An 18,244-nucleotide genomic window follows, 5' to 3' on the forward strand; every position below is an offset into this window, starting at 1 on the left:
ATGTAGCTTTGAGGGGACGCCTGAGGGCAGGTCCATGGGTGGGACCCTGAGCCTCAGGACGGCACTGGGGGACGGGGCCCCGCAGGGGAAGGTCAGGGCGGGAGGCCGACAGCTCGTCCTCTCTCTCGGGAGCCCAGGCTGGGGCCCCATCTGACGGATCCCACAGCCAACAGTTCGGTCCTGCCCCCCGACGTGAACCAGACAGACCCGCGCCCGTCCTGGGGGGCACGATGTCTTAGATCAGGCACTCGGGGCCCTGAGGGTGGCACCACCGGAGACCCCATCTCAGATGTGGGCCCTCCGCGCAGTCACTCCTGACACGGCCACAAGGGGAGGAGGAGGGGACAGAGCCCCATCCTCTTCTGGAACCTCGGGGGGGCCCCAGTTCACACAGAGACGGGCAGAGCCAGCGGGGTGGTCCTGCCAGCTCAGTTTAATGGGATGACGGGGAAGCAGGGTCACAGAGGACGGGAGGAGAATGGACAGACCGGCCCTCGGTGCTGGGACCCCCGAGAAGTGCAGTCTGGGCTCGACGGTGATCAGGGTCCCAGGAGGGAAGCCCTGGGGGGAGCGCATCTGCAGGGTCCCGGACCCGACCCTGGGGAGGGTCTGTGCCGCCAAGGCAGGTGCACCCGCCACACACTGAGCCGTCCCTGCTGCACCCACAGCCCCCGCGGGCTCTGTCCCTTGGCTTCTCCGGGGACCAGGGTGTGCCCAGGCCACAGAACAGAAAGCCTGGCATCCGCTTCTGGGGCTCAGGGCCCATGTCCGAGGGGCGGCCACTCAGGTGTCCTGGGGAGGGCGGCAGGTTCCGGCGAGCCGTGGGGGCTGTCCCCAGAGAGCCGGAGGCCAGGTCAGCCCAAGGAGGCGGCCGCAGCCCCCCGCAGCGCCACCTGTTTCACGTGGCCGACATCCGCCTGCAGCTCCGCGCCCGCCCGCCGCAGGCCCTCGCACTGCGCCTTCAGCCCGTCACCGGCCCGCTGCAGCCGCTGGTTCGTGGCCACGTAGGCCCGGCTCTGCTGGTAGAGCTGCTCCCGCCCGGCCTCGCCGTCCTCGGCCCTCTCGGAGGGGCCTGGGGGGTCTGGGGACAGGACACGGCCGGCTGGTCAGGGAGGGGACTCAGTTGACCCCCCAGCCGAGCACGGGACTGGAGGGGGCGCGTCCCAGAAAGCCCCGCCCGGGGGTGGGCTCCCGACCTTTGGCCCCGCGATGGGAGCCCCGAGCAGGCCAGCTCTCACCCTGCTCTCGAGCCCAGAGATGCACCGTCCCGCCTCCCGAAAACCTGCCTGTGCCCGTGCCACCTCGTGAAACCCACACCTGGGGAGTCGGGGGCGGCAGAGGCGAGGAAGGTGTGGACACGACCTCACGTCTAAAAACCGCACACCCGGGGGGGTAGCACAGCTTCGGGGCCTCCCAGAGACACGTCCAGGTCCCCTCCGCTCTGCCTGGTCCCCTGCCCCGGGCGGGGGCAGCCTGCGGTCACAAAGACCCCGAAACTCCGGCGTTCGGTTCAAAACCACTTTTTTTATTACCTGCTTTAGTTAGAAGACAGGAAATGCCAGACAGCCCTCGTGGAGGCCGAGGGCGGCCCCAGAGAACAACCCGGGCCGGCAGGGGAAGCCCCCTTCTCCCGGAGAGCCCGTGCCTCAGTTTCCCCACCCTCTGAATGCAGGTGCACCTGGACCCCTGATTCTCAAGCCGGGACTCAAGCAGCCTGGCGCGACTCAGCCGCGAGTGGGGGACAAATACAGCTGCGTTCCCAGGGCAGCCCGTCCGACAGAAGTTTCCAGGGGATGGAAAAGGCCTCCGGCTGAGCCGTCCAACACGGCTCCTGAGCACCGGGACGCGGCCAGACGGAGCAAAGGACTCAATGTTTTACTATTAAGTAAAAAAAAAGTTCCCACCGAGTCTGTCCTCTCCTGTCACCCCATGTGACATGTTAACGGCCCTTCCTGCGGGACCGGCCGGAGGGCCAGCATCCCCTCCTCTGTTGCCTCCCTTTTCCCCTTCAGCGCTTAGAACAGGATCTGGGCATCACAGGTGCCCGGTGAAGGTTTGCAGAGTGACTAAATGAACCGCACTGCTTGCCAAACCCCTTAGTCACGGACCTGCTCCCATCTTCCGAATCAGGAATCCATAAACATTTTTTTTTTTTTTGCAAAATGATGCATTTTTGGCTCTGCGGGGCCAGGCTGCCCGACGACTCGGCTCTGCTTTTGTACCAGGAGAGCAGCCCGAGTGCGATGCACCTTCAGGGACCCCGAAACCGGGATTTCACATAATTTTCATTTGTCCCGAAATCGTCTCCCCCCAGAACGAAAAAACGTAAAATCCGTTCCAAGCTCCCCGGCCTTCCGAGAACAGGCGGGGGGCGGGGGGCGGGACTCGGCGGCGACCCCCGTTCCCGATGTCGCTCTGAAGATGCCCCCGCCTGACCGCGGAGAGGGGCGCAGAGGACCCGGATGGCGCCGGGGTCTCTGCTCCGATCCCGGCTGGACCTGGGGTGCGTTTCCCCCGCCCTGGCTGCCGGGGTCCCGGGGCCGCCCCTCCCCTGCCCGTCCGGGGCTCCCCTACCTTCCAGGGTCAGGGCGGTGAAGACGGGGTCCGCGGCGGGCGCCCCCCGTACGTCCTCCAGGATCTGCTCCACCGTGGGGGGCGCCGGACGGGTGGGCAGCACCACGCGTTTCTTGGCCTTGGAGCCCATGCCTGGAGGCGGGAGAAGAGGGCGCTGACCCGGGCGCCCACCGCTCCGCCCTTTCCCTGGGCCGTTCCTCCCGCCCAGCGAACTCCTACACACCCGGCGGAGCCCCGCCCCCGCAGAGGCCCGCCCCGCCCCGCCACTCCGGGCTCGCCCCGCCTCTAACCCTCCCGGCGCCTCACAAGCCGGGACCAAGGGCCTTCAGAGCCCCGCTCGACCTGGGCCTCAGTCTCCCCGCAGGGCATCCGCCGCCGCTGCCGCAGGTCGCGCGCCCCCAGGCGCCGGGACAGCCACTTCCGCTTCCGGTAGGAGCGCGGCCCCGCCCCCAGGAGCGTGACGCACACTTCCGGCTGCCTCCTGCACCCGCCCACCGCTTAAAGGGGCCGCGCCCGCGAGGGTCCCGGAGCGATCCGACAGGAGGAGCGGCTGGAACCGAAGGCGCTCCGGGCCCGGACGCGCACGGGGTGGCGTGGGGTCCACTCCCGGCCCCCTTCGCTGCGTAACAAAGTATCTGAGGGCCTGCTTTTCTGCAAAAGGGGGACACAGCCCGCAACCCACGTGGCTGTCGTGGGAAGAAAGTTACTGTCCACGCGGGGTGGCCCGGTGCACGGTGGGCGCTCAGGGAGGGCCAGCTGCGCCAACGACCAGCGAGGTGGCAGGACGCACGTCAGCGTCTCGCCTGCCAGATCGCGGTCAAGGTCGCCTCTCCGTCTCTACACCCCTTCCCCACCCAAGGTGGGACACCGGGCGGGCGGCCTCTGGACCCGTCATCTTGCCTCTCCGCTCAAGGATGGGGAGACAGGCTCAGCGCAGAGGGCGGGTTTTGTGTTTTTAACATCTTTACCGAATGTGATTTATAAACCATAAAGTTCACCTGTTCGAAGTGTACGACTTAATAGTTTGGGGTTATATATATGTATTTTCAGAGTTGGGCAACTATCAGCACAGTCTAATTCTAGAACATTCTCATCATCCCAAAAGTAACCCCGTCCCCCATTAGCAGTGACTCCCCGCCCCATCCCCTGACACCCACGCTCTCTGTCTGTGGATCTGCCTGTTCTGGACGTTTCATGTTAATGGGATCACACACCGTGCGTGATTCTCGAAAGCATTTAGTGGAGCAGGTTTGGTGCTGGTGCACAGGTGAGGCCCCCGCGGCTCCGAGAGCGAGCCTGGCCCTGGACACGCAGCCTGACCCTGCCAGGGCCGGGCTTGACCTCAGGCCTAAGCCCAGAGCCAGGGGCCGAGCTGGGTCCCCACCCCACTGGTGTGTGTGAGGACAGAGAATGGACTCAGTAGTTGTCTCTGCGGCCCGGCGCCCACTTTCCCACCTCCCCCACCCCCACCCCGAGGATCCTCTTTTCCTCCGGAGAGGTGGAGAGCCCAGTGTACGGACGGGGAAGTCCAGGCTGGGGGGTGAGGGCAACATGCCTCCAGCCCACGATTCCCTCCGTCCCCCCAGGACCCTCGGAGGACAGAGAAGTACAATTATCGGAAACTTGCAGGCCTGCTGATGGGTGGAACAGCCCTGCAATTTGTCGTTTGCAACTCACACTTCTGTTCGTCCCCGTATTGGAGAGAAACTCGGCCGACGGGCTGGAGGAGGGCGCCCAGGGCGACCTCGGGATGAGGTGGGGCAGCAGGCCGTGTTCTGGTGTCACTTGGGGACCTCGCACCCCAGTGCCGCCCCCCTTTGTGGGCTCTGGGTCCTTGGTAGGGCTGATGCCCGGGAAAGGCAGTTTCCGAGTGGGATACAGGGAAACCTCCCCACCGAGTGGTGGGGACGGCGGCCCACGCGTGCCTCAAAACAGACAGCAGCCTTGGCACCTCCTATTTAACCTTTATTTGCAAACTCTGAGGTGAGACACAGTGCCGAGGCCCTGGATGGTCTCCTTTGTTCTCCCCTCACCTTCCCGGGGGTTCTGGAGCCGGGAAAGGGTGGTGGTCATGGCTGGCCTCTGCCCCATCCCACCCGCTCCCCACCCCAAACTATGTATCTAGACTTTTCTCTGTCTCTTTCACCTGGACCTGCCAAGGCCGGGTTGCAGGGTTCCACACGGCCCAGCCAGGGGCTGCTGGGGGTAGGTCCTGGCCCCTGGGGGGCCGGTCTGGACGCGGGAGCGCAGCAGTGGTGCCCACAGGGCCCTAGACCGAGGGGCACATGGGCTCTGCCAGTGCCACGTCTCAGCGTTGCAGCCAGCAGCTGGGCCTGGGGTGGTGAGGGGGGCTTCCCCGGCGCGGGGGGCTCACACAGGGCGGGGGGCAGTCTGCGGGGAGGACGCCGCGGAGGAGGGGCCTCCAGCAGGCCACGGCCAGCAGGGCCAGCACCAGGGCCTGAGCCAGGCGGCGGCAGCGGTGGGGGCGATGGGGGCGTTGGGGGCGGGGGGCGGCAGGGCTCGGGGCGCGGGGGACGCGGGGGGCGCGGGGGACGGGGCCGTCGGGGGCGCGGGCCGCGAGCAGGAGCCCCGAAGCTCGTCCAGCACGGAGCGCGGGGGGCAGGCGGTGCAGTCGAGCGGGGAACCGCCGCGGCACGTGTCGCAGCTCGGGTGGCAGGCGGAGCAGACGCGCAAGGCGGGCGTGGCGGGGCGCCCGGGCCCGGCGGTCACTGCCTGCCGTGTGTGGTGGAAGTAGCGTGGAGGGCAGTCGGCGACGCAGAGGTGGCCCAGGAGGTAGGCGGGGCTGTGGCATTCTGCACGGGGACACGCACACACGCGACGATGAGCCCGTGGCCCCGGCCCCGCGCCCCATCCCCGGCCACACACGCACACTGCCCGCCCCCTCCCAGCACTCACCCTGGCACAGCCCCTCCGGGTCCCGCTGCACGCACGCGCTGCTGGTCACCTGGGGGCTGGGGGCCCGCGCCATCATGTCCTCGGTGGTCCCGTATAGCAGCAGCGTGTAGTGGTACAGCATCCCTGGGCAGGGGTCGCGGTGGGCATTGGAGGAGGGGAGAGGCTGTTGGCGGCCCGTCCTGCCACGCTGCGCCCCTCCCCCCAGCCAACCCCCGCACCCCCAGGCCCAGACTCGGATGTGCCGTGAATGCTGCACACCCACTGCGCGCTGGGAACTGGACACCTGCATCGCCTGGCAGCTAGATACCTACTACGTGCTGGTAGTCGGACACCTACTGCGTGCTGGCAGCCACACACCTACTGTGTGCTGGTAACTGGACACCTACTTCTCCAGGGTAAAAACACACCTACTGCGTGCTACCAGCTGAACACCTACTGTGTGCTGGTGCCTGGACACCTGTTTCTCCCTGGGGATTGGACACCTACTGTGCACCAGGCCTGCTCAGTGTCCCAAGGAGACCCCTCTGCAGTGGGATAACTGAGGCCGGCTGCAGAGCCCGCGGCAGAGGTTGGAGGTCGCGCCCCCCCAACCTGTGCCTGCTTCTCACCCGTGTTGAAATAGTAGCCCTTGTTTTGCAGACCCAGGATCCACAAGCCTTGTGGGTCCTCGTCCCAGAAGTGGGTGGACATGAAGATCCAGTTGTTGTAGCCTTGGCTGCTGACATCCAAGGGTCTGGGACAGACAGACGGGTGGGGGTACCAGGAGAGGGTCTTTGCAACCACAGTCGTAACAGGTCGCTGAGCTACAGTAGGTGTCTGACTGAGGTGCCAAGTGCTAGCCGAGGGACCGGCCCCCATGGGGGTCCAGCCTGTGCAGGCCACACCCGACCCCACGGTGAGCTTGGCCCCTTCCTGTGCAGGCCCACAGGGCCAGGGCCCTCCCGCACCTGATGGCCACGAGTGTGGAGCGGGTGCCCATGGGGCTGGTGAGCGAGATCTCCAGGTCCCCACGGCGGCTGTAGGACAGCGACAGCTGCACCTGCACGTGCTCCAGCGAGCGAATGTGGTTGGCGAGGCCGGCGCAGGCCGACAAGTTCTTCCCCACGCGCAGCAGCGGCAGGATGGGGCTGGGGGCAGTGTGGTGGGTGAGGGCCCCTCCTGCTGGCCTGCTGGGGGATGGGCGGCCAGCAGGCGGGGTCTGGGCTCAGATCACGAGGCCTGCCCTCTCACTTTACAGATGGGCAAACTGAGGCCTCAGGGCCCGCCTCCCAGGTGTCTGCCCCCCTGGGTGGTAATGACAGGTGTGGGAGGAGGCCTGGGGGGGGTGGCTGGGTGGGGGGAGGGCCAGGAGAGGGTGGCAGGGGTGTGGGGAGGGCCAGGAGACGGTGGCAGGGGTGGGGGTAGGGCTGAGGAGGTGGCAGGGTTGGGGGGAGGGCAGGGGACATGGCAGGTGTGGGGGGAAGGCTGGGGAGTTGGCGGGTGGGCACGGTGGCTGGGGCTGCTGGTGGGCATACAGATGGTGGCGAGGAGGGCGCTCACGTGGATGTGTGCACGATCTGGATGGCGCACTTCTGCTGGGGCCTTGTGGGCAGCCACGTGCGGGCCATGTCCACCAGCTGCCCGGCGTCCAGCAGCCCGTAGCCATAGTGGTGGCTCACTGTAGGGGGTGCAGCCGTCACCTTCCTGTGCGCGTGGCGTCCCCGCTCCACCCGGCCCGGCCGCACCTTGGCGCCCCACGCCATTGGTCGTCCAGTCCTCGGCCTGGAGTTGTGCTGGCCTGGATGCACGGACCACGAGGTGCTGCATGTCCCTCCAGGTCAGGAACGGGCTGGGGGCGGGCGAGGGCGTGAGCTGGGGCCACGCCGGGGGGCGAGGCGGCAGGCAGGGCCCCCACCGTCACCTACTTGGCCTCCAGAGCCAGGGCGATTATGCCCGCGGCCAGCGGCGCTGAGGCCGAGGTGCCCGTGTGCTTGTCCGTGCACTGGTGGTGCAGGTCCGTGGTGACCTGGGGGCAGAGGGGGCTCAGGGGCTCGATGCCCACGAACACCCGGCCCTCGTTCAAAAACACCCCGGACTAAGCTCAGGAAGCACCAAGGTCGCCAAGAAGACCCACAGAGTGGACGCCGGAGCAGGGGCTGGGGACGCAGGGCCCTGGGGACACGGGCCCGGGATGGTGACAACTCGGTCCTGGCCTCGACCCGTGTCTGTGTTCCAGGCACTGCAGGGGCAGCCGGGGCAGGAGAGAGGGTGGGGGACAGAAGGGAGGGTGGGGGGACAGGACGAAAGGTGAGGGGACAGGAGGAAAGGTGGGAGTACAGGAGAGAAGATTGGGGGACAGGAGGGACGGGGAACAGGACGAGTGGGGGACAGAAAGGATGGGGACAGGAGGGAAGGAAGGGGGAACCTGAGGGGCGGGGCCGGGCGGTGCGGGGACAGGGGGCCGGGGCTGGGCGGGGCTGGGCAGGATCAGGGGGCGGGGCTAGGTGGGGCGGGGCCAGGTGGGGCAGGGCGGGGTCGTGGTCGGTGGGGCGGGGCCCGGCGGCGCGGGGCGGGATCAGAGGGTGGGGCCAGGCGATGCAGGGGCGGGGCCGTGGTCGGTGGGGCGGGGGCCAGGCGGAGCGGGGCGGGATCGGGGGCGGGGCGGTGGGCGGTGGGCGGGGCGGGGCGGCGCGCTCACGATCTGCGGGTCCGGAGCCGCGCCGCTGCTGTAGGTGGTGGTGAGCGTGGAGGCGCAGGCCTCGCTGTACCAGGGCACGCGGCCGCGCCGGGTGGCGCTGCCCACCGAGAGCGTGTGGATGCTGTTGGTGTAGCCGTCGCAGTTGCAGTTGTCGTAGTGCAGCCCGCCGTTGCCCGACGCCCAGACGAAGAGCGTGCCCCGCCCGCCGCGGCCCTGCGGACGTGGACACGGGGGACACGGGGACCGGGCGTCGGCCTCATGTGCGCGCGCCCGCCCGGCCCCCGCGGCCCCGCGCCCCTCACCTGGGTCACGCCGCGCCGGAAGGCCTCGCGGGTGAGCACGCCGGGGCCGTCCACCGTGCGCCCGTCGTCCTCGGGGCCCCAGCTGGCGCTGTAGATGTGGATGTGCTGCGGCTGCAGGCTCAGCGACTGGGCCTCGATGACGTCGGTGATGGTGCCGTCCAGCATGCGCACGCCTGCGGTGGGGGCCTTTGCCGCCAGCCCGCCCGCGCCCCCCCACCTGGAGCGAGGTGTCCTCCCGGGCCGGCTCAGCTACCCCACCCTCAGCTTTCCCCCCACTCCATCGGCTGACGCACCCCCCACTGCGTTCCCGGCCACCCAGGGTCACCCGGGCCGACCTCTGTCCCCGGGCGGGAGGAGGGGGATCCGGTACCTCCGATTCGGGCGTTGTAGGCCACTCCGGTGCCGCAGAACCTGTTGTTGGCCATCGCGGCCACCTCCCCAGCACAGCGGGTCCCGTGCCTGGCGCCAGGACAGAGAGGGGGGGCCCCAGTCAAGCCCCGCAGCCCCCCGAGGGCCACCCTCATGTGGGACGCGCGGCTCACCGGTTCTCATTACTGGGTGTGTATCGCGGCTGGGGGTCTGGGTCGTAGTCGTTGAAGTCGTAGCTGGCCAGGGGGTCCTGGGGGCAGGGTGGGGACGTGAGGGGGTGGGGGCTGGCCACCAGACCTGGGGCAGCCCCTGCCCGGCCCCCCACGAGCTCACGTAGTTGGCCCATAGGTCTGGGTGGTCCTTCTCGATGCCGTCGTCCAAGACAGACACTACGATGCCCTGGCCCGACAGTCCCTGGCCCCAGACCTGCTGGATGTTCAGGTCCGGCTGCACCTCGTTGTTCTGGGGGGACAGGGGGTGGGGATCAGTGGAACTCCAGCCTGGGCCACCCCGCCTGCCCGGCCGGCCGCTCACCATGTACCACTGCCGTGGGAACCAGGGGTCTGTGGGCATCACCAAGGAGCGTTTTACCCGCCGCCGCAGAGTCTGCTGCTGGAACCACTGCACCTAGAGGGGGACGAGCCACTGCAGGGGCTGGACCCGCCGTCCGAGGGGACCTGCCCCTTCCCGGCCCTTCCCGCCAATTCCCGGTCACCGGGCCCTAGTCTGCCTCCAGGGCCTGCGCAGCCTCCTCCCGGGCTCCGTCCGTGGGGCAGCAGTTGGAGTGGGACATGTGTCTGGGCTGTCCGCTGTTTGTCCCAGGGTCTTCATGATGTGGGCAGGGGCCAGGACCCCATATTTGCTGGGGCTGCTCTTCGGGGTCCCCACATGCCTTGGGCTCTGCCTTCAGAGAGGCCGAGGCCCTCGGTGCACCCAACCCCAGGGTCCACAGATGTGTGGCTGCTGCCCGGGGTGGCTGGGGCACCTGGGGTCCCGACCCTGCCCCTTCCCCTGGCCCTGTTTTAGAATCCCTCTGTCCAAGACCTTCCCACTGCCCCCTGCATCTCTGCTTCCCCAATGCAGGACACCCCTGCGTGGCCATACCCACCTCCTCCCTGGTCCCCCATCTGCCCCCCTTTCCTCTGCAACCTACTCTCAGCACACTCTCTGTTGACACCCTTCTGTGGCTCCCCACCACCCTCGCCAGGGCCACAAGGCCTCCTGCTGTCTGGCCCCCACCAGCTCCCTCTGCTGTAACCACAGCAGCTGCCTCACCCCAGGGCCTTTGCATATGCTGTTCTGCCTGCCCAGGGTTTCTCTTCCTCAGACCTTTGCCCTTCCTCCTTCTCCGTGGTTGATCTCCCTCCCACCCCACAAGCCAGCTCATGTCCCCTCAGCTCCCATCTCAGCAATTGGGGCCATCATCTCCCCATTTGCTTGGCTCCAGACTTGGGAGCGGGCCCTGATTTTTCTCTCTCTATCGCACACATCCAATCCATCGGCCAGCCCTGACCTCTCCCTGCAAACTGGAACACACTACTTCTCTCTGTCCCTACTGCTCCCGGCCAGTGTTTCCAGCTGTCACGCCTCCAGCCCCCCCACACTCCTTCACGGCTCCCGAGGCCTTGCAGATTCAGCCCCAACTCCTGGCATCTAAGGCCTTTTCCCGACCTGGCACCTCTCGGAGACGGGTTCTGGCCCCAGTTCAGCCACAGCCTCATCAGGTGACTTCAGACAGGATTCCAATTCTCTGGAGCCGTCTCCTCTGTTGTAAAACCAGCCAATTCCCTCCCCTCCATCCCATGGGCTAGAATGTCATCTGCCCCTCTTTATGGGGTACTGGGGACCTTGGTCTTTCAGAGTGAGCTCGAACAGCGAAGGGGGAGTGACCAGAAACACCGACTGTGTGCCAGGCTCTGGGGCGAGCGCCTTGCGCATGCATGATCTGTGGCTCTCCCCATCTGGGTCCCCACTGTATACAGTGGGGGGATAAGCGGACACCAGGACTCAGAAAGAGCAGATGACTTGCTGAAGATCACGCAGCCATTCCTGACAATCACAAGAATAACAGGAGGTGACCGAGACCTCGAGGGGGCAGCCCTGAGGCCGGGCTCACCTTGGGGTCTTTCTTCAGCCGCAGGCGGTGGCCCCAGTGGGGGCTCAGGGACTGCTGGACCACGCCCCGGTGCCGCAGGTGGAAGTATTCCCCGTCCGAGAAGATCTAGCAATGTGGGGGAGCAGTCGCAAAGCTGGGACCCAGCTCCCTCAACGGAGCCCCCCAAGGACAGGGGCCGGGCCCCTTGCTTGCATCCTCCCCTAACCAGGTGCCCAGGTCGGGGCTTCAGGGGTCCCAGCATCGGAAGTTGGTCGAGACAGGGGTGGACTGTAGGCTCTTGACATCAGGGGACCAGGGGGGCCTCTTCTCGTCTGTAGGGTCTGGGGTCGTCCAGCCTCTGCCCCCTCCGATTCATCCGGGGCCCACCCACCTGCCCCAGGTTAACGAAGCCGAATTTGCGCGCCAGGCGCTCGGCCTCCTGGTAACCCTGGGACACCCGCACGGCCCAGCTGCTGACATAGATGGGGGCCCGGGCCGAAGCCCACCCCACAGCCAGGGGGCCAACGAGGGCCAGGCCCAGGGCCAAGGCCAGGCGCAGCCAGAGAGCTGTCCCTGTGGGCCGCATGGCGGCGGGGGCGGGGCCTCCGGAAGCCCCTCCCCATGGCCAAACCGCCGAGTCGGCCCAAGCGCCCGCCCCGCCCCTGGCGCCATGGCAACCCAGATGGACTTCAACTCCCAGGGGGCTTTGCGGCTTCCCCCCTACCCCCCGCCCCCCGCCCGCGGAGGAGCGCGAAGATCCGACAGCAGTGGGGGTCGACATCAGCCCACACTGGCTTTCCGCAGACCCAAACCCTATGGAGCCTCAGTCTCCCCATCTGTACAAGGACCCAAACCTTCCGTCCCAGAAGACCTCTTCACTGACGCTATAATTGGCCCCGCCCCTTTACCTGCCCCCGCCCACTTTCCTACACACTCTTCCCTCTAGAAGCAGCCCTGCCTCCTCTCTGGTCCAATCAGAATTGTCCTTTCCCAAGACATTTAGCCCCGCCCCTCATCTCAGCCACGCCTTCTTTATTTTAGCCCCGCCCCTCCTCTGTTCTCGCCAATGAATCCCTTCCGGTTCCTCCAATCAGTTCTGGTCCTCCTCGGGCCCCGCCCACCAGCTCCGCCCCCTAGCACGCGTCTCTCCTCCCCTCCAGCTCCACCCCCAACAACGGCTCAGCCAATAATCCCCCGGCCATGACCCCGCCCCTCCAATCAGCTACGTCTCGCTCCCGCTCGGCCAATCGGCGGCCTCGGCCGCCACGCCCCGCCCCCTCCGTGCGGAGTCGCGGCTGCGGGGGCCGCGGCCCGCCAGAGGGCGATGCGGCGGAGGAGACGGGGCAGGCCCCACCTCCTTTGTCCGCCCTGCCCTCCCATTGGCCGGGGCGGGGGGTCGGGGGCGGAGACCGGCCCGGGGGCGGAGCCGAGCTCTTCGGGCGCGGGGCAGGTGGCGCGCGCGCGGCGGGGCCGGTGCGCGGGGCGGCGGTCGAACTGGGGCTGCCGGCCCCGGGCCCGCCGGTGCCATGGACGGCCTGCGCCAGCGCCTCGAGCGGCTGCTGGAGCAGAGGAACGTGGTCACCGAGGCGCTCGGGGCGCTCGAAGCCAGGACTGGTGTCGACAAGCGGTACTTGGCCACGGGTGAGCCGTCGCGGGGCGCTCGGGGCCGCCGCCCCATTTCGCCGACGGGCACATCCCGGCCTCCTCGCACCTGCCTCCCTCCGGCCGGCCCGGGCTGCGGGGTCCGGCTCGCACGGCGGGGCGCGCCCCGTGTCCAGCGCGGAGCCCCGGAGCCCCGGGAGGGCTGGTGGGACCCAGGGTCTGCCCGCAGCCCCTCCCCTGCCCCCGCCGTGCGACCCCGGGCGAAGGCCACCCCCTCTCTCGGCCCCTGCGGCACCCCCACTCCGGCCTCGGGATCTGGCGGCCGTCCTCTGCCCCCTGCCTCGGGGCCCTGGGTGCCCGCCAGGCCGAAGTCCGGTTCTTCCAGTTGCCCTGCCGGCCCCAGGGGAAGGGGGGACGAGTAGGCAGCCGGTGCCGGTCTCTCAAACTATCTAGTGAGCGCCCCTTAAATGCCTTCCTTTCCTCTTTTGCGGTGCTCCAGGCCCATCGGCTCTGTGGCCTCTTCCAGGAAGCCCCCCTGGAATGAATGACAAGGACATTTTGTCCAGACGCTGGAGTGGGGGGAGGGGGGCTCTGAGTGAGGACAGTGCATACGTTTTGAGCACTTTCTGTGTGCAGATCCTGGAAGTCTACTTTCTTCCCATTTTCCCACCAGCTGGGGGGGTTCCTGTGCCAGGCAGCCCAAGGAGGGCCGGAAATCTGTCCCCCCCAGGTCCCCGCTGCTCAGCCCATGTCCACTCAGCCGGGGACCTGCCCCTGGGAACAGGCCCTGACCTCCTCCCTGCTTTTCCACATCCCTGGTACCAGTGGGCGGGGAATTTAGGTCATAGAGCATTGGGGAGGGGCCCGCTCTGGAGGCTGGGGCCACAGGGGGAAACTGAGGCCAGAGAGAAGGGAGCTGTGTGGGAGGCTGGCCCTCCTCCTGCCCTATCTGGAGCCTCTGCCCCCCCCAGCCCCCGGGGCCCATCTGTTGCCCATCTCTGGGGCTGTGCCCCGCCCCCCACCATGTCCAAGGTCATCCTCTAGTTGCTGAGGCTGCAGGAAAAGGGATAAAGGGGAAGGTGCCCTCCTGGGACAGCCACTGCTCCGGGACCATCGGACCATCAATTTCCAGGGAAGGGTGGTGTTCCCCCACCTCCTCACCCGGAACTCTTGGGCCCCACCCACCCCACGTGAGCAAATCCCCTGCCCCAGGGAACAGGTGTGGAAACCCAGAGGAGGCGGTGACGGCGCCTCCAGGGCCAGCTGGGGTGGCCCCGCCCCCTCCTGACCCCAGGCCTGGCGGATAAAGAGGAACGCAGGTGGAGGGAGGGGGAGGTACTCTGCCCTTTGGTCCCCCGGTGGCCTCTATCATTCTGCAGATAACACCCTCGGGGAGGAGGTGGGAGGCTGTAAATGCTCCTGGGAGCCCAGAGGCTCCCCGAGTGACCGTGGGGGAATCCCCCTCCCCGCAGCTTCCGTGTTGCTCGGGCCCTTGTGGGAGATAGGGTCCCGCACACAAGAAGCGGTTCATAAATGCAGCAGCTGCCAGGATTGTTCCCAGAGTGGCTCTTGCTCCCAGCCCCCTGGCCCTCACTGTCACTCTCTGAGCCCCCCGGGGCCAGGAGTGTGTGTGCGACCGGAGGCGCTCGGTACCTGTGTGGGAAGGCGGGCTCCTCTGTGTCAGAGAGTTGTGTTTAGCTGACCCCACAGCAACCCTCGAGGCAGCTGGGGGCCAGGGATGCAATGCTGCTCAGCCCCCACAGTGTCCAGGACAGCGCCCCCCACAGAGTGACCCGGCCCTGAGTGTCCACAGCGCCAGGACTGAGAAACCCTTGTTGTTAGCGCCATCAAGTGGTCCCGACTCCTCGCGACCCTGTATCCCGCGGAGGGAGCCCGGCCGGTCTTTCTGTGCCCCCCTCTCCCGTTCCGGCTGTGTCAACAACGCTCCGCGGCCATTCACGGGCTTTTCATGGCCAGTTTTTCCGGAAGTGGGCGGCAGGTCCTTCTTCCTGGTCCGTCTGAGTCTGGGAGCTCTGCCGACACCTGCCCACCGCAGGTGACTCTGCTGGTGTTTGAAATCCCAGTGGCACAGCTTTCAGCGTCACAGCCACACGTGGCTGCCACAGCGTGACAACCGACAGACGGGCAGTGTGGTTCCCTGACCGGGAAAGGAACCCGGGTCTTGGCGATGAGAACCCCGGATCTCACCCCCTCGAGCATCCGAGCTGGCTTGAAAAGCACCACACTAAGATTAAGAAAAGCTAAAAATGCTGTGCCTTTCTCTGCTCGCCAGGAATCACAGTTTAGTGACAGGATGGCCTCACTTTCAGGTTTTTCTCCCATTACTTATATTCAGACGCTGGCCTCTTGTGCCCAGCCCCTCCCATAGGACCGAGAGTGAGTTGGGTATAATCAAAGATGATCACTTATTCATTCAACAAATGTTTATTGGGCATCTACTCCGTACCTACCAGGGCGAGGTCCCTCCTGGCCTGTGGGGGAGACCGACATGTTGACTGGTTGCTGGCATGTGACTTGGGGTTCAGGGCCATGGTGGCGGTCGCCCACGTGCTATGGGGGCAACTAGCGTATCGGAGAGGGGTTGCTGAGGCTTCTGGGAGGACTGATGCCGGCAGACCGCGGGGGCCAGGCCAGGAGGCAGCCCCGGGCGCTGCGGTCTGGGCGCAGAGTCCCCGGGGCCCAGCTCACAGCCGTCTTTCCCGCAGGAGCCGCCACTCTGCTAGGCCTGTATCTTTTATTCGGTTACGGGGCGTCTCTGTTGTGCAACCTCATCGGCTTTGTATACCCCGCATATGCCTCGTGAGTGCCGCTGGTGGTCCCCGCTGGGGGGCGGGGGGTCGTCCGGGCGCTCCGGCAGCCCCTGACCTTGTGCGCCTCTCCCCAGAGTCAAAGCCATCGAGAGCCCAAACAAAGACGACGATACTGTGTGGCTCACCTACTGGGTGGTGTACGGCCTGTTCGGGCTGGCCGAGTTCTTCAGCGACCTGCTCCTGTCCTGGTTCCCTTTCTACTACGTGGGCAAGGTGGGTGCCGCTGCAACGCTCGGGGACTGCGGACTCCTGGGGGGGGTGCGGAGGCTCAGCCCCTTCTCTGGGGAAACCAGCCTGGCCAGCCGGGGGGTGTCTGATGGGGGAAGCCCATGTCCATCGCAAGGGGTGTCTGACCGGGGAGGCCGGGCCCACCCCAGCACAGTGTCTCACGGTGGAGGCCGGGCCCACCCCAGCACAGTGTCTCACGGTGGAGGCCGGGCCCACCCCAGCACAGTGTCTGACAGTGGAGGCCGGGCCCACCCCAGCACAGTGTCTGACGGGGGAGGCCGGAACCACCGCAGGGGGCTCAGAGTGGCCTAGCGTGACCACCTTGTGCCCGCAGTGCGGCTTCCTGTTGTTCTGCATGGCCCCCGGGCCCTGGAACGGGGCGCACCTGCTGTACCATCGAGTCATCCGCCCACTGTTTCTAAAGCATCACGAGGCAGTGGACAGCATCGTGAGCGACCTCAGCCGGCGAGCCTTGGACGCGGCGGCCGGAGTAACCCGGGACGGTGGGTGCTCACAGGGTGCGGGGGTGTCCGTGCATCTCAGTCTCTGTCTGTCCCTCCGTCTGGGCGTCCGCCAGCCCACCCACCCCGCTCACCTTCACTCCTGCCCCCGCCTCTCTCCGCCTGGTGACATGGCCGCCGGCGCCGCGCCCCTGTCCTCACTGTCCACCTCTCTCCCGCACGCTCTCGGGGACCAGTCCTGCAGACCCTGGCCCGCAGCCGGGCTCTCGTCACCCCAGCGGCTGCGGCGGGAAGCCCCCCGCTGCCCGCGGAGCCGACCGTACGTAACCCCACCCCCTGGGAGGTAGGGCCTGTGTGTGTGCGCCCGCATGCGCATGTGCGGGCGTGCATTTATGCGTGGGGTGCACGCATGTGTGTGTGTGCCTCTGTCCCTGCCAAGGGTAGCCGCTGGCCCCTTGAGCTGGCCCCACGCCAGCCCCCACCCCCGTAGCTGAAGACAGCTCTGGGCCCGAGGGCTCTGCCAGACCTGCCTCCCTCTCTCTGCAGCCAAGGCCACCGTGAGCCAATTCCAGAAGGACAAGTGAAGCCCCCGCCCAGCCCGGACACAGACCTGCCTGCCAGCGAGCTGGAGGAGACGTCCCCACCCAAGTCTTCCACGGATCCCTCGCCTGACTCCCCAGCGGAGCCCCCCACCAGCCCCGCACCCCCGAGCCAGCCGGCCCCCGGGAGCTCCTCTCGCCCCCACGCCGGCCAGCCCCAGCCTCGCTCCCAGGCCACCCACTTTGCCAGCAGCTCCCAGGCGCCCAGCAAGGCCCAGGGCCGGCCTAGGATACAAGTTAACACCCCCCGCCAGCAGCACCCCCAGCAGCGCCCCCCGACCTCCATCACTTCCTTGGGCCCCTCCTGGCAAGCCGACACCCCCCGCCAGCAGCGCCCCCAGCAGCGCCCCCAGCAGCGCCCCGGGCCCTCCGTCACTTCCTTGGGCCCCTCCCGGCAAGCCGACACCCCCCGCCAGCAGCGCCCCCGGCCCTCCATCACTTCCTTGGGCCCCTCCCAGCAAGCCGACGCCCCCCGCCAGCAGCGCCCCCGGCCCTCCATCACTTCCTTGGGCCCCTCCCAGCAAGCCGACGCCCCCCGCCAGCAGCGCCCCCGGCCCTCCATCACTTCCTTGGGCCCCTCCCAGCAAGCCGACGCCCCCCGCCAGCAGCGCCCCCGGCCCTCCATCACTTCCTTGGGCCCCTTCCAGCCGGCCCACCGGCCCTCAGGCACCGTGCAGCATCACAAGGTCTCCTCCAGCCAGGGAGCCCCCCTTGTGCAGTCCCCCAGCGGCACCGCCATCCCCAACAAGACCCCCAACGGGCCAGGGGACTCGGCCCCCAGGGCCTCCAAGGCCAGCAGGCCACATGAGAAGCAGTCGCCGCCAGAGGCCACGGGCAGCACTTCGGTGCCCGAGCTGCCCGCCTCCTGCCCATCCGAGTCCTCTCTGGACTCCAGCTCCGAAGCCACCATGGAGGTCACCTGCCGGTGGCCCCACCACAGGCAGGGCCTCCGCTACCTGCGGCGCTGCTGGCGGCTGAGGCACATGGCCTGCTAGGGAGACCTCAATAAAGCCCATCTGGACCATTCTCGGCTCCGTCTGTCCTGGGCGGGGAGGGGGAGGCTGGCGGGGGCTTCACAGAGCCGCCTCCTCTGATCAGGAGCTGATTCCGTGCAGCCCGCTTGACAGAAGAGGAAACTGAGGCCGGGGGAGGCACAGCCACCCACTCGAGATTGAGCCAGATCCAAGACAGGAATTTGGGCCCCTGTCCCGTGTCGGGGAGGGGTCCCAGGAACTGGAGTGGGGCGCCGGCTGGAGATGGGAGGGAAAGGGAGCTGAAGAAGGGGGTGTGGTCCTGCCAGTGAGGCCCGCGGGCACCCGGAGCATCGTGGGCGTGGGGAGCTCCAGGAGCCACTGTGGACGCACCCCCCCCCCCCCCCCCCCCGGGGCTGCAGGAGCCGGACTCACCCGCCAGCCTGTCAGGCACGGGGAGTGGGTCGTGCGGTCCACCCAGTGCCCCCTGCAGGCAGCGCAGGGTCAGGCCAGGGAAGCCGTCACCGCCGAGGCCTGGGGGCTGGCGGTCCAGGGAGGCCAGGAGGGGGTGGGCCCTGTCCCGATCCGATGGGATCCAGCAGCCCGTCAACCAGCAGAA

The 18,244-nt window shown here is 67.6% G+C and overlaps 3 protein-coding genes across 18 annotated transcripts; 1 reads left to right on the top strand and 2 right to left on the bottom strand.

The window, feature by feature from the left end:
* Nucleotides 1-415: 415 nt before the first annotated feature.
* C7H19orf25 (chromosome 7 C19orf25 homolog) lies at nucleotides 416-3,050 on the bottom strand. The gene is made up of 3 exons (XM_023646359.2): nucleotides 2,917-3,050; nucleotides 2,575-2,706; nucleotides 416-1,081 (listed from the first exon to the last, which is right to left on the bottom strand). The coding sequence occupies exons 2-3, from the start codon at nucleotides 2,702-2,704 to the stop codon at nucleotides 855-857; spliced, it is 357 nt and encodes a 118-aa protein (XP_023502127.2). The 5' UTR covers nucleotides 2,705-2,706; nucleotides 2,917-3,050; the 3' UTR covers nucleotides 416-854.
* Nucleotides 3,051-4,523: 1,473 nt separating this feature from the next.
* Nucleotides 4,524-11,829, bottom strand: PCSK4 (proprotein convertase subtilisin/kexin type 4). Of its 15 annotated transcripts, XR_011440313.1 has the most exons (16): nucleotides 11,325-11,609; nucleotides 10,955-11,059; nucleotides 9,373-9,465; nucleotides 9,172-9,300; nucleotides 9,012-9,088; nucleotides 8,840-8,928; nucleotides 8,470-8,642; nucleotides 8,168-8,380; nucleotides 7,395-7,495; nucleotides 7,215-7,318; nucleotides 7,030-7,147; nucleotides 6,438-6,617; nucleotides 6,099-6,223; nucleotides 5,491-5,613; nucleotides 4,721-5,387; nucleotides 4,524-4,620 (listed from the first exon to the last, which is right to left on the bottom strand). XR_011440313.1 is itself a non-coding variant. In XM_070272367.1 (15 exons), exons 3-15 carry the CDS (start codon nucleotides 9,409-9,411, stop codon nucleotides 4,945-4,947), a joined length of 1,956 nt encoding a protein of 651 aa, XP_070128468.1. In that variant the 5' UTR covers nucleotides 9,412-9,465; nucleotides 10,955-11,059; nucleotides 11,788-11,829; the 3' UTR covers nucleotides 4,524-4,944. The 15 variants fall into 15 exon arrangements, 14 of the variants coding, with proteins under 14 accessions (XP_070128468.1, XP_070128470.1, XP_070128469.1 ...); XM_070272367.1 differs by lacking the exon at nucleotides 11,325-11,609 and adding an exon at nucleotides 11,788-11,829 and having other exon boundaries at nucleotides 4,524-5,387; nucleotides 6,438-6,659; XM_070272369.1 differs by lacking the exon at nucleotides 11,325-11,609 and adding an exon at nucleotides 11,788-11,827 and having other exon boundaries at nucleotides 4,524-5,387.
* Nucleotides 11,830-12,258: 429 nt separating this feature from the next.
* Nucleotides 12,259-17,678, top strand: REEP6 (receptor accessory protein 6). Of its 2 annotated transcripts, XM_070272391.1 has the most exons (6): nucleotides 12,353-12,574; nucleotides 15,262-15,355; nucleotides 15,441-15,579; nucleotides 15,929-16,097; nucleotides 16,292-16,374; nucleotides 16,602-17,678. In XM_070272391.1, exons 1-6 carry the CDS (start codon nucleotides 12,460-12,462, stop codon nucleotides 16,614-16,616), a joined length of 615 nt encoding a protein of 204 aa, XP_070128492.1. In that variant the 5' UTR covers nucleotides 12,353-12,459; the 3' UTR covers nucleotides 16,617-17,678. The 2 variants fall into 2 exon arrangements, with proteins under 2 accessions (XP_023502116.1, XP_070128492.1); XM_023646348.2 differs by lacking the exon at nucleotides 16,292-16,374 and having other exon boundaries at nucleotides 12,259-12,574.
* Nucleotides 17,679-18,244: the final 566 nt, after the last annotated feature.

Source organism: Equus caballus, chromosome 7 (genome assembly GCF_041296265.1).
Source record: "Equus caballus isolate H_3958 breed thoroughbred chromosome 7, TB-T2T, whole genome shotgun sequence".
NCBI lineage: Eukaryota > Metazoa > Chordata > Mammalia > Perissodactyla > Equidae > Equus > Equus caballus.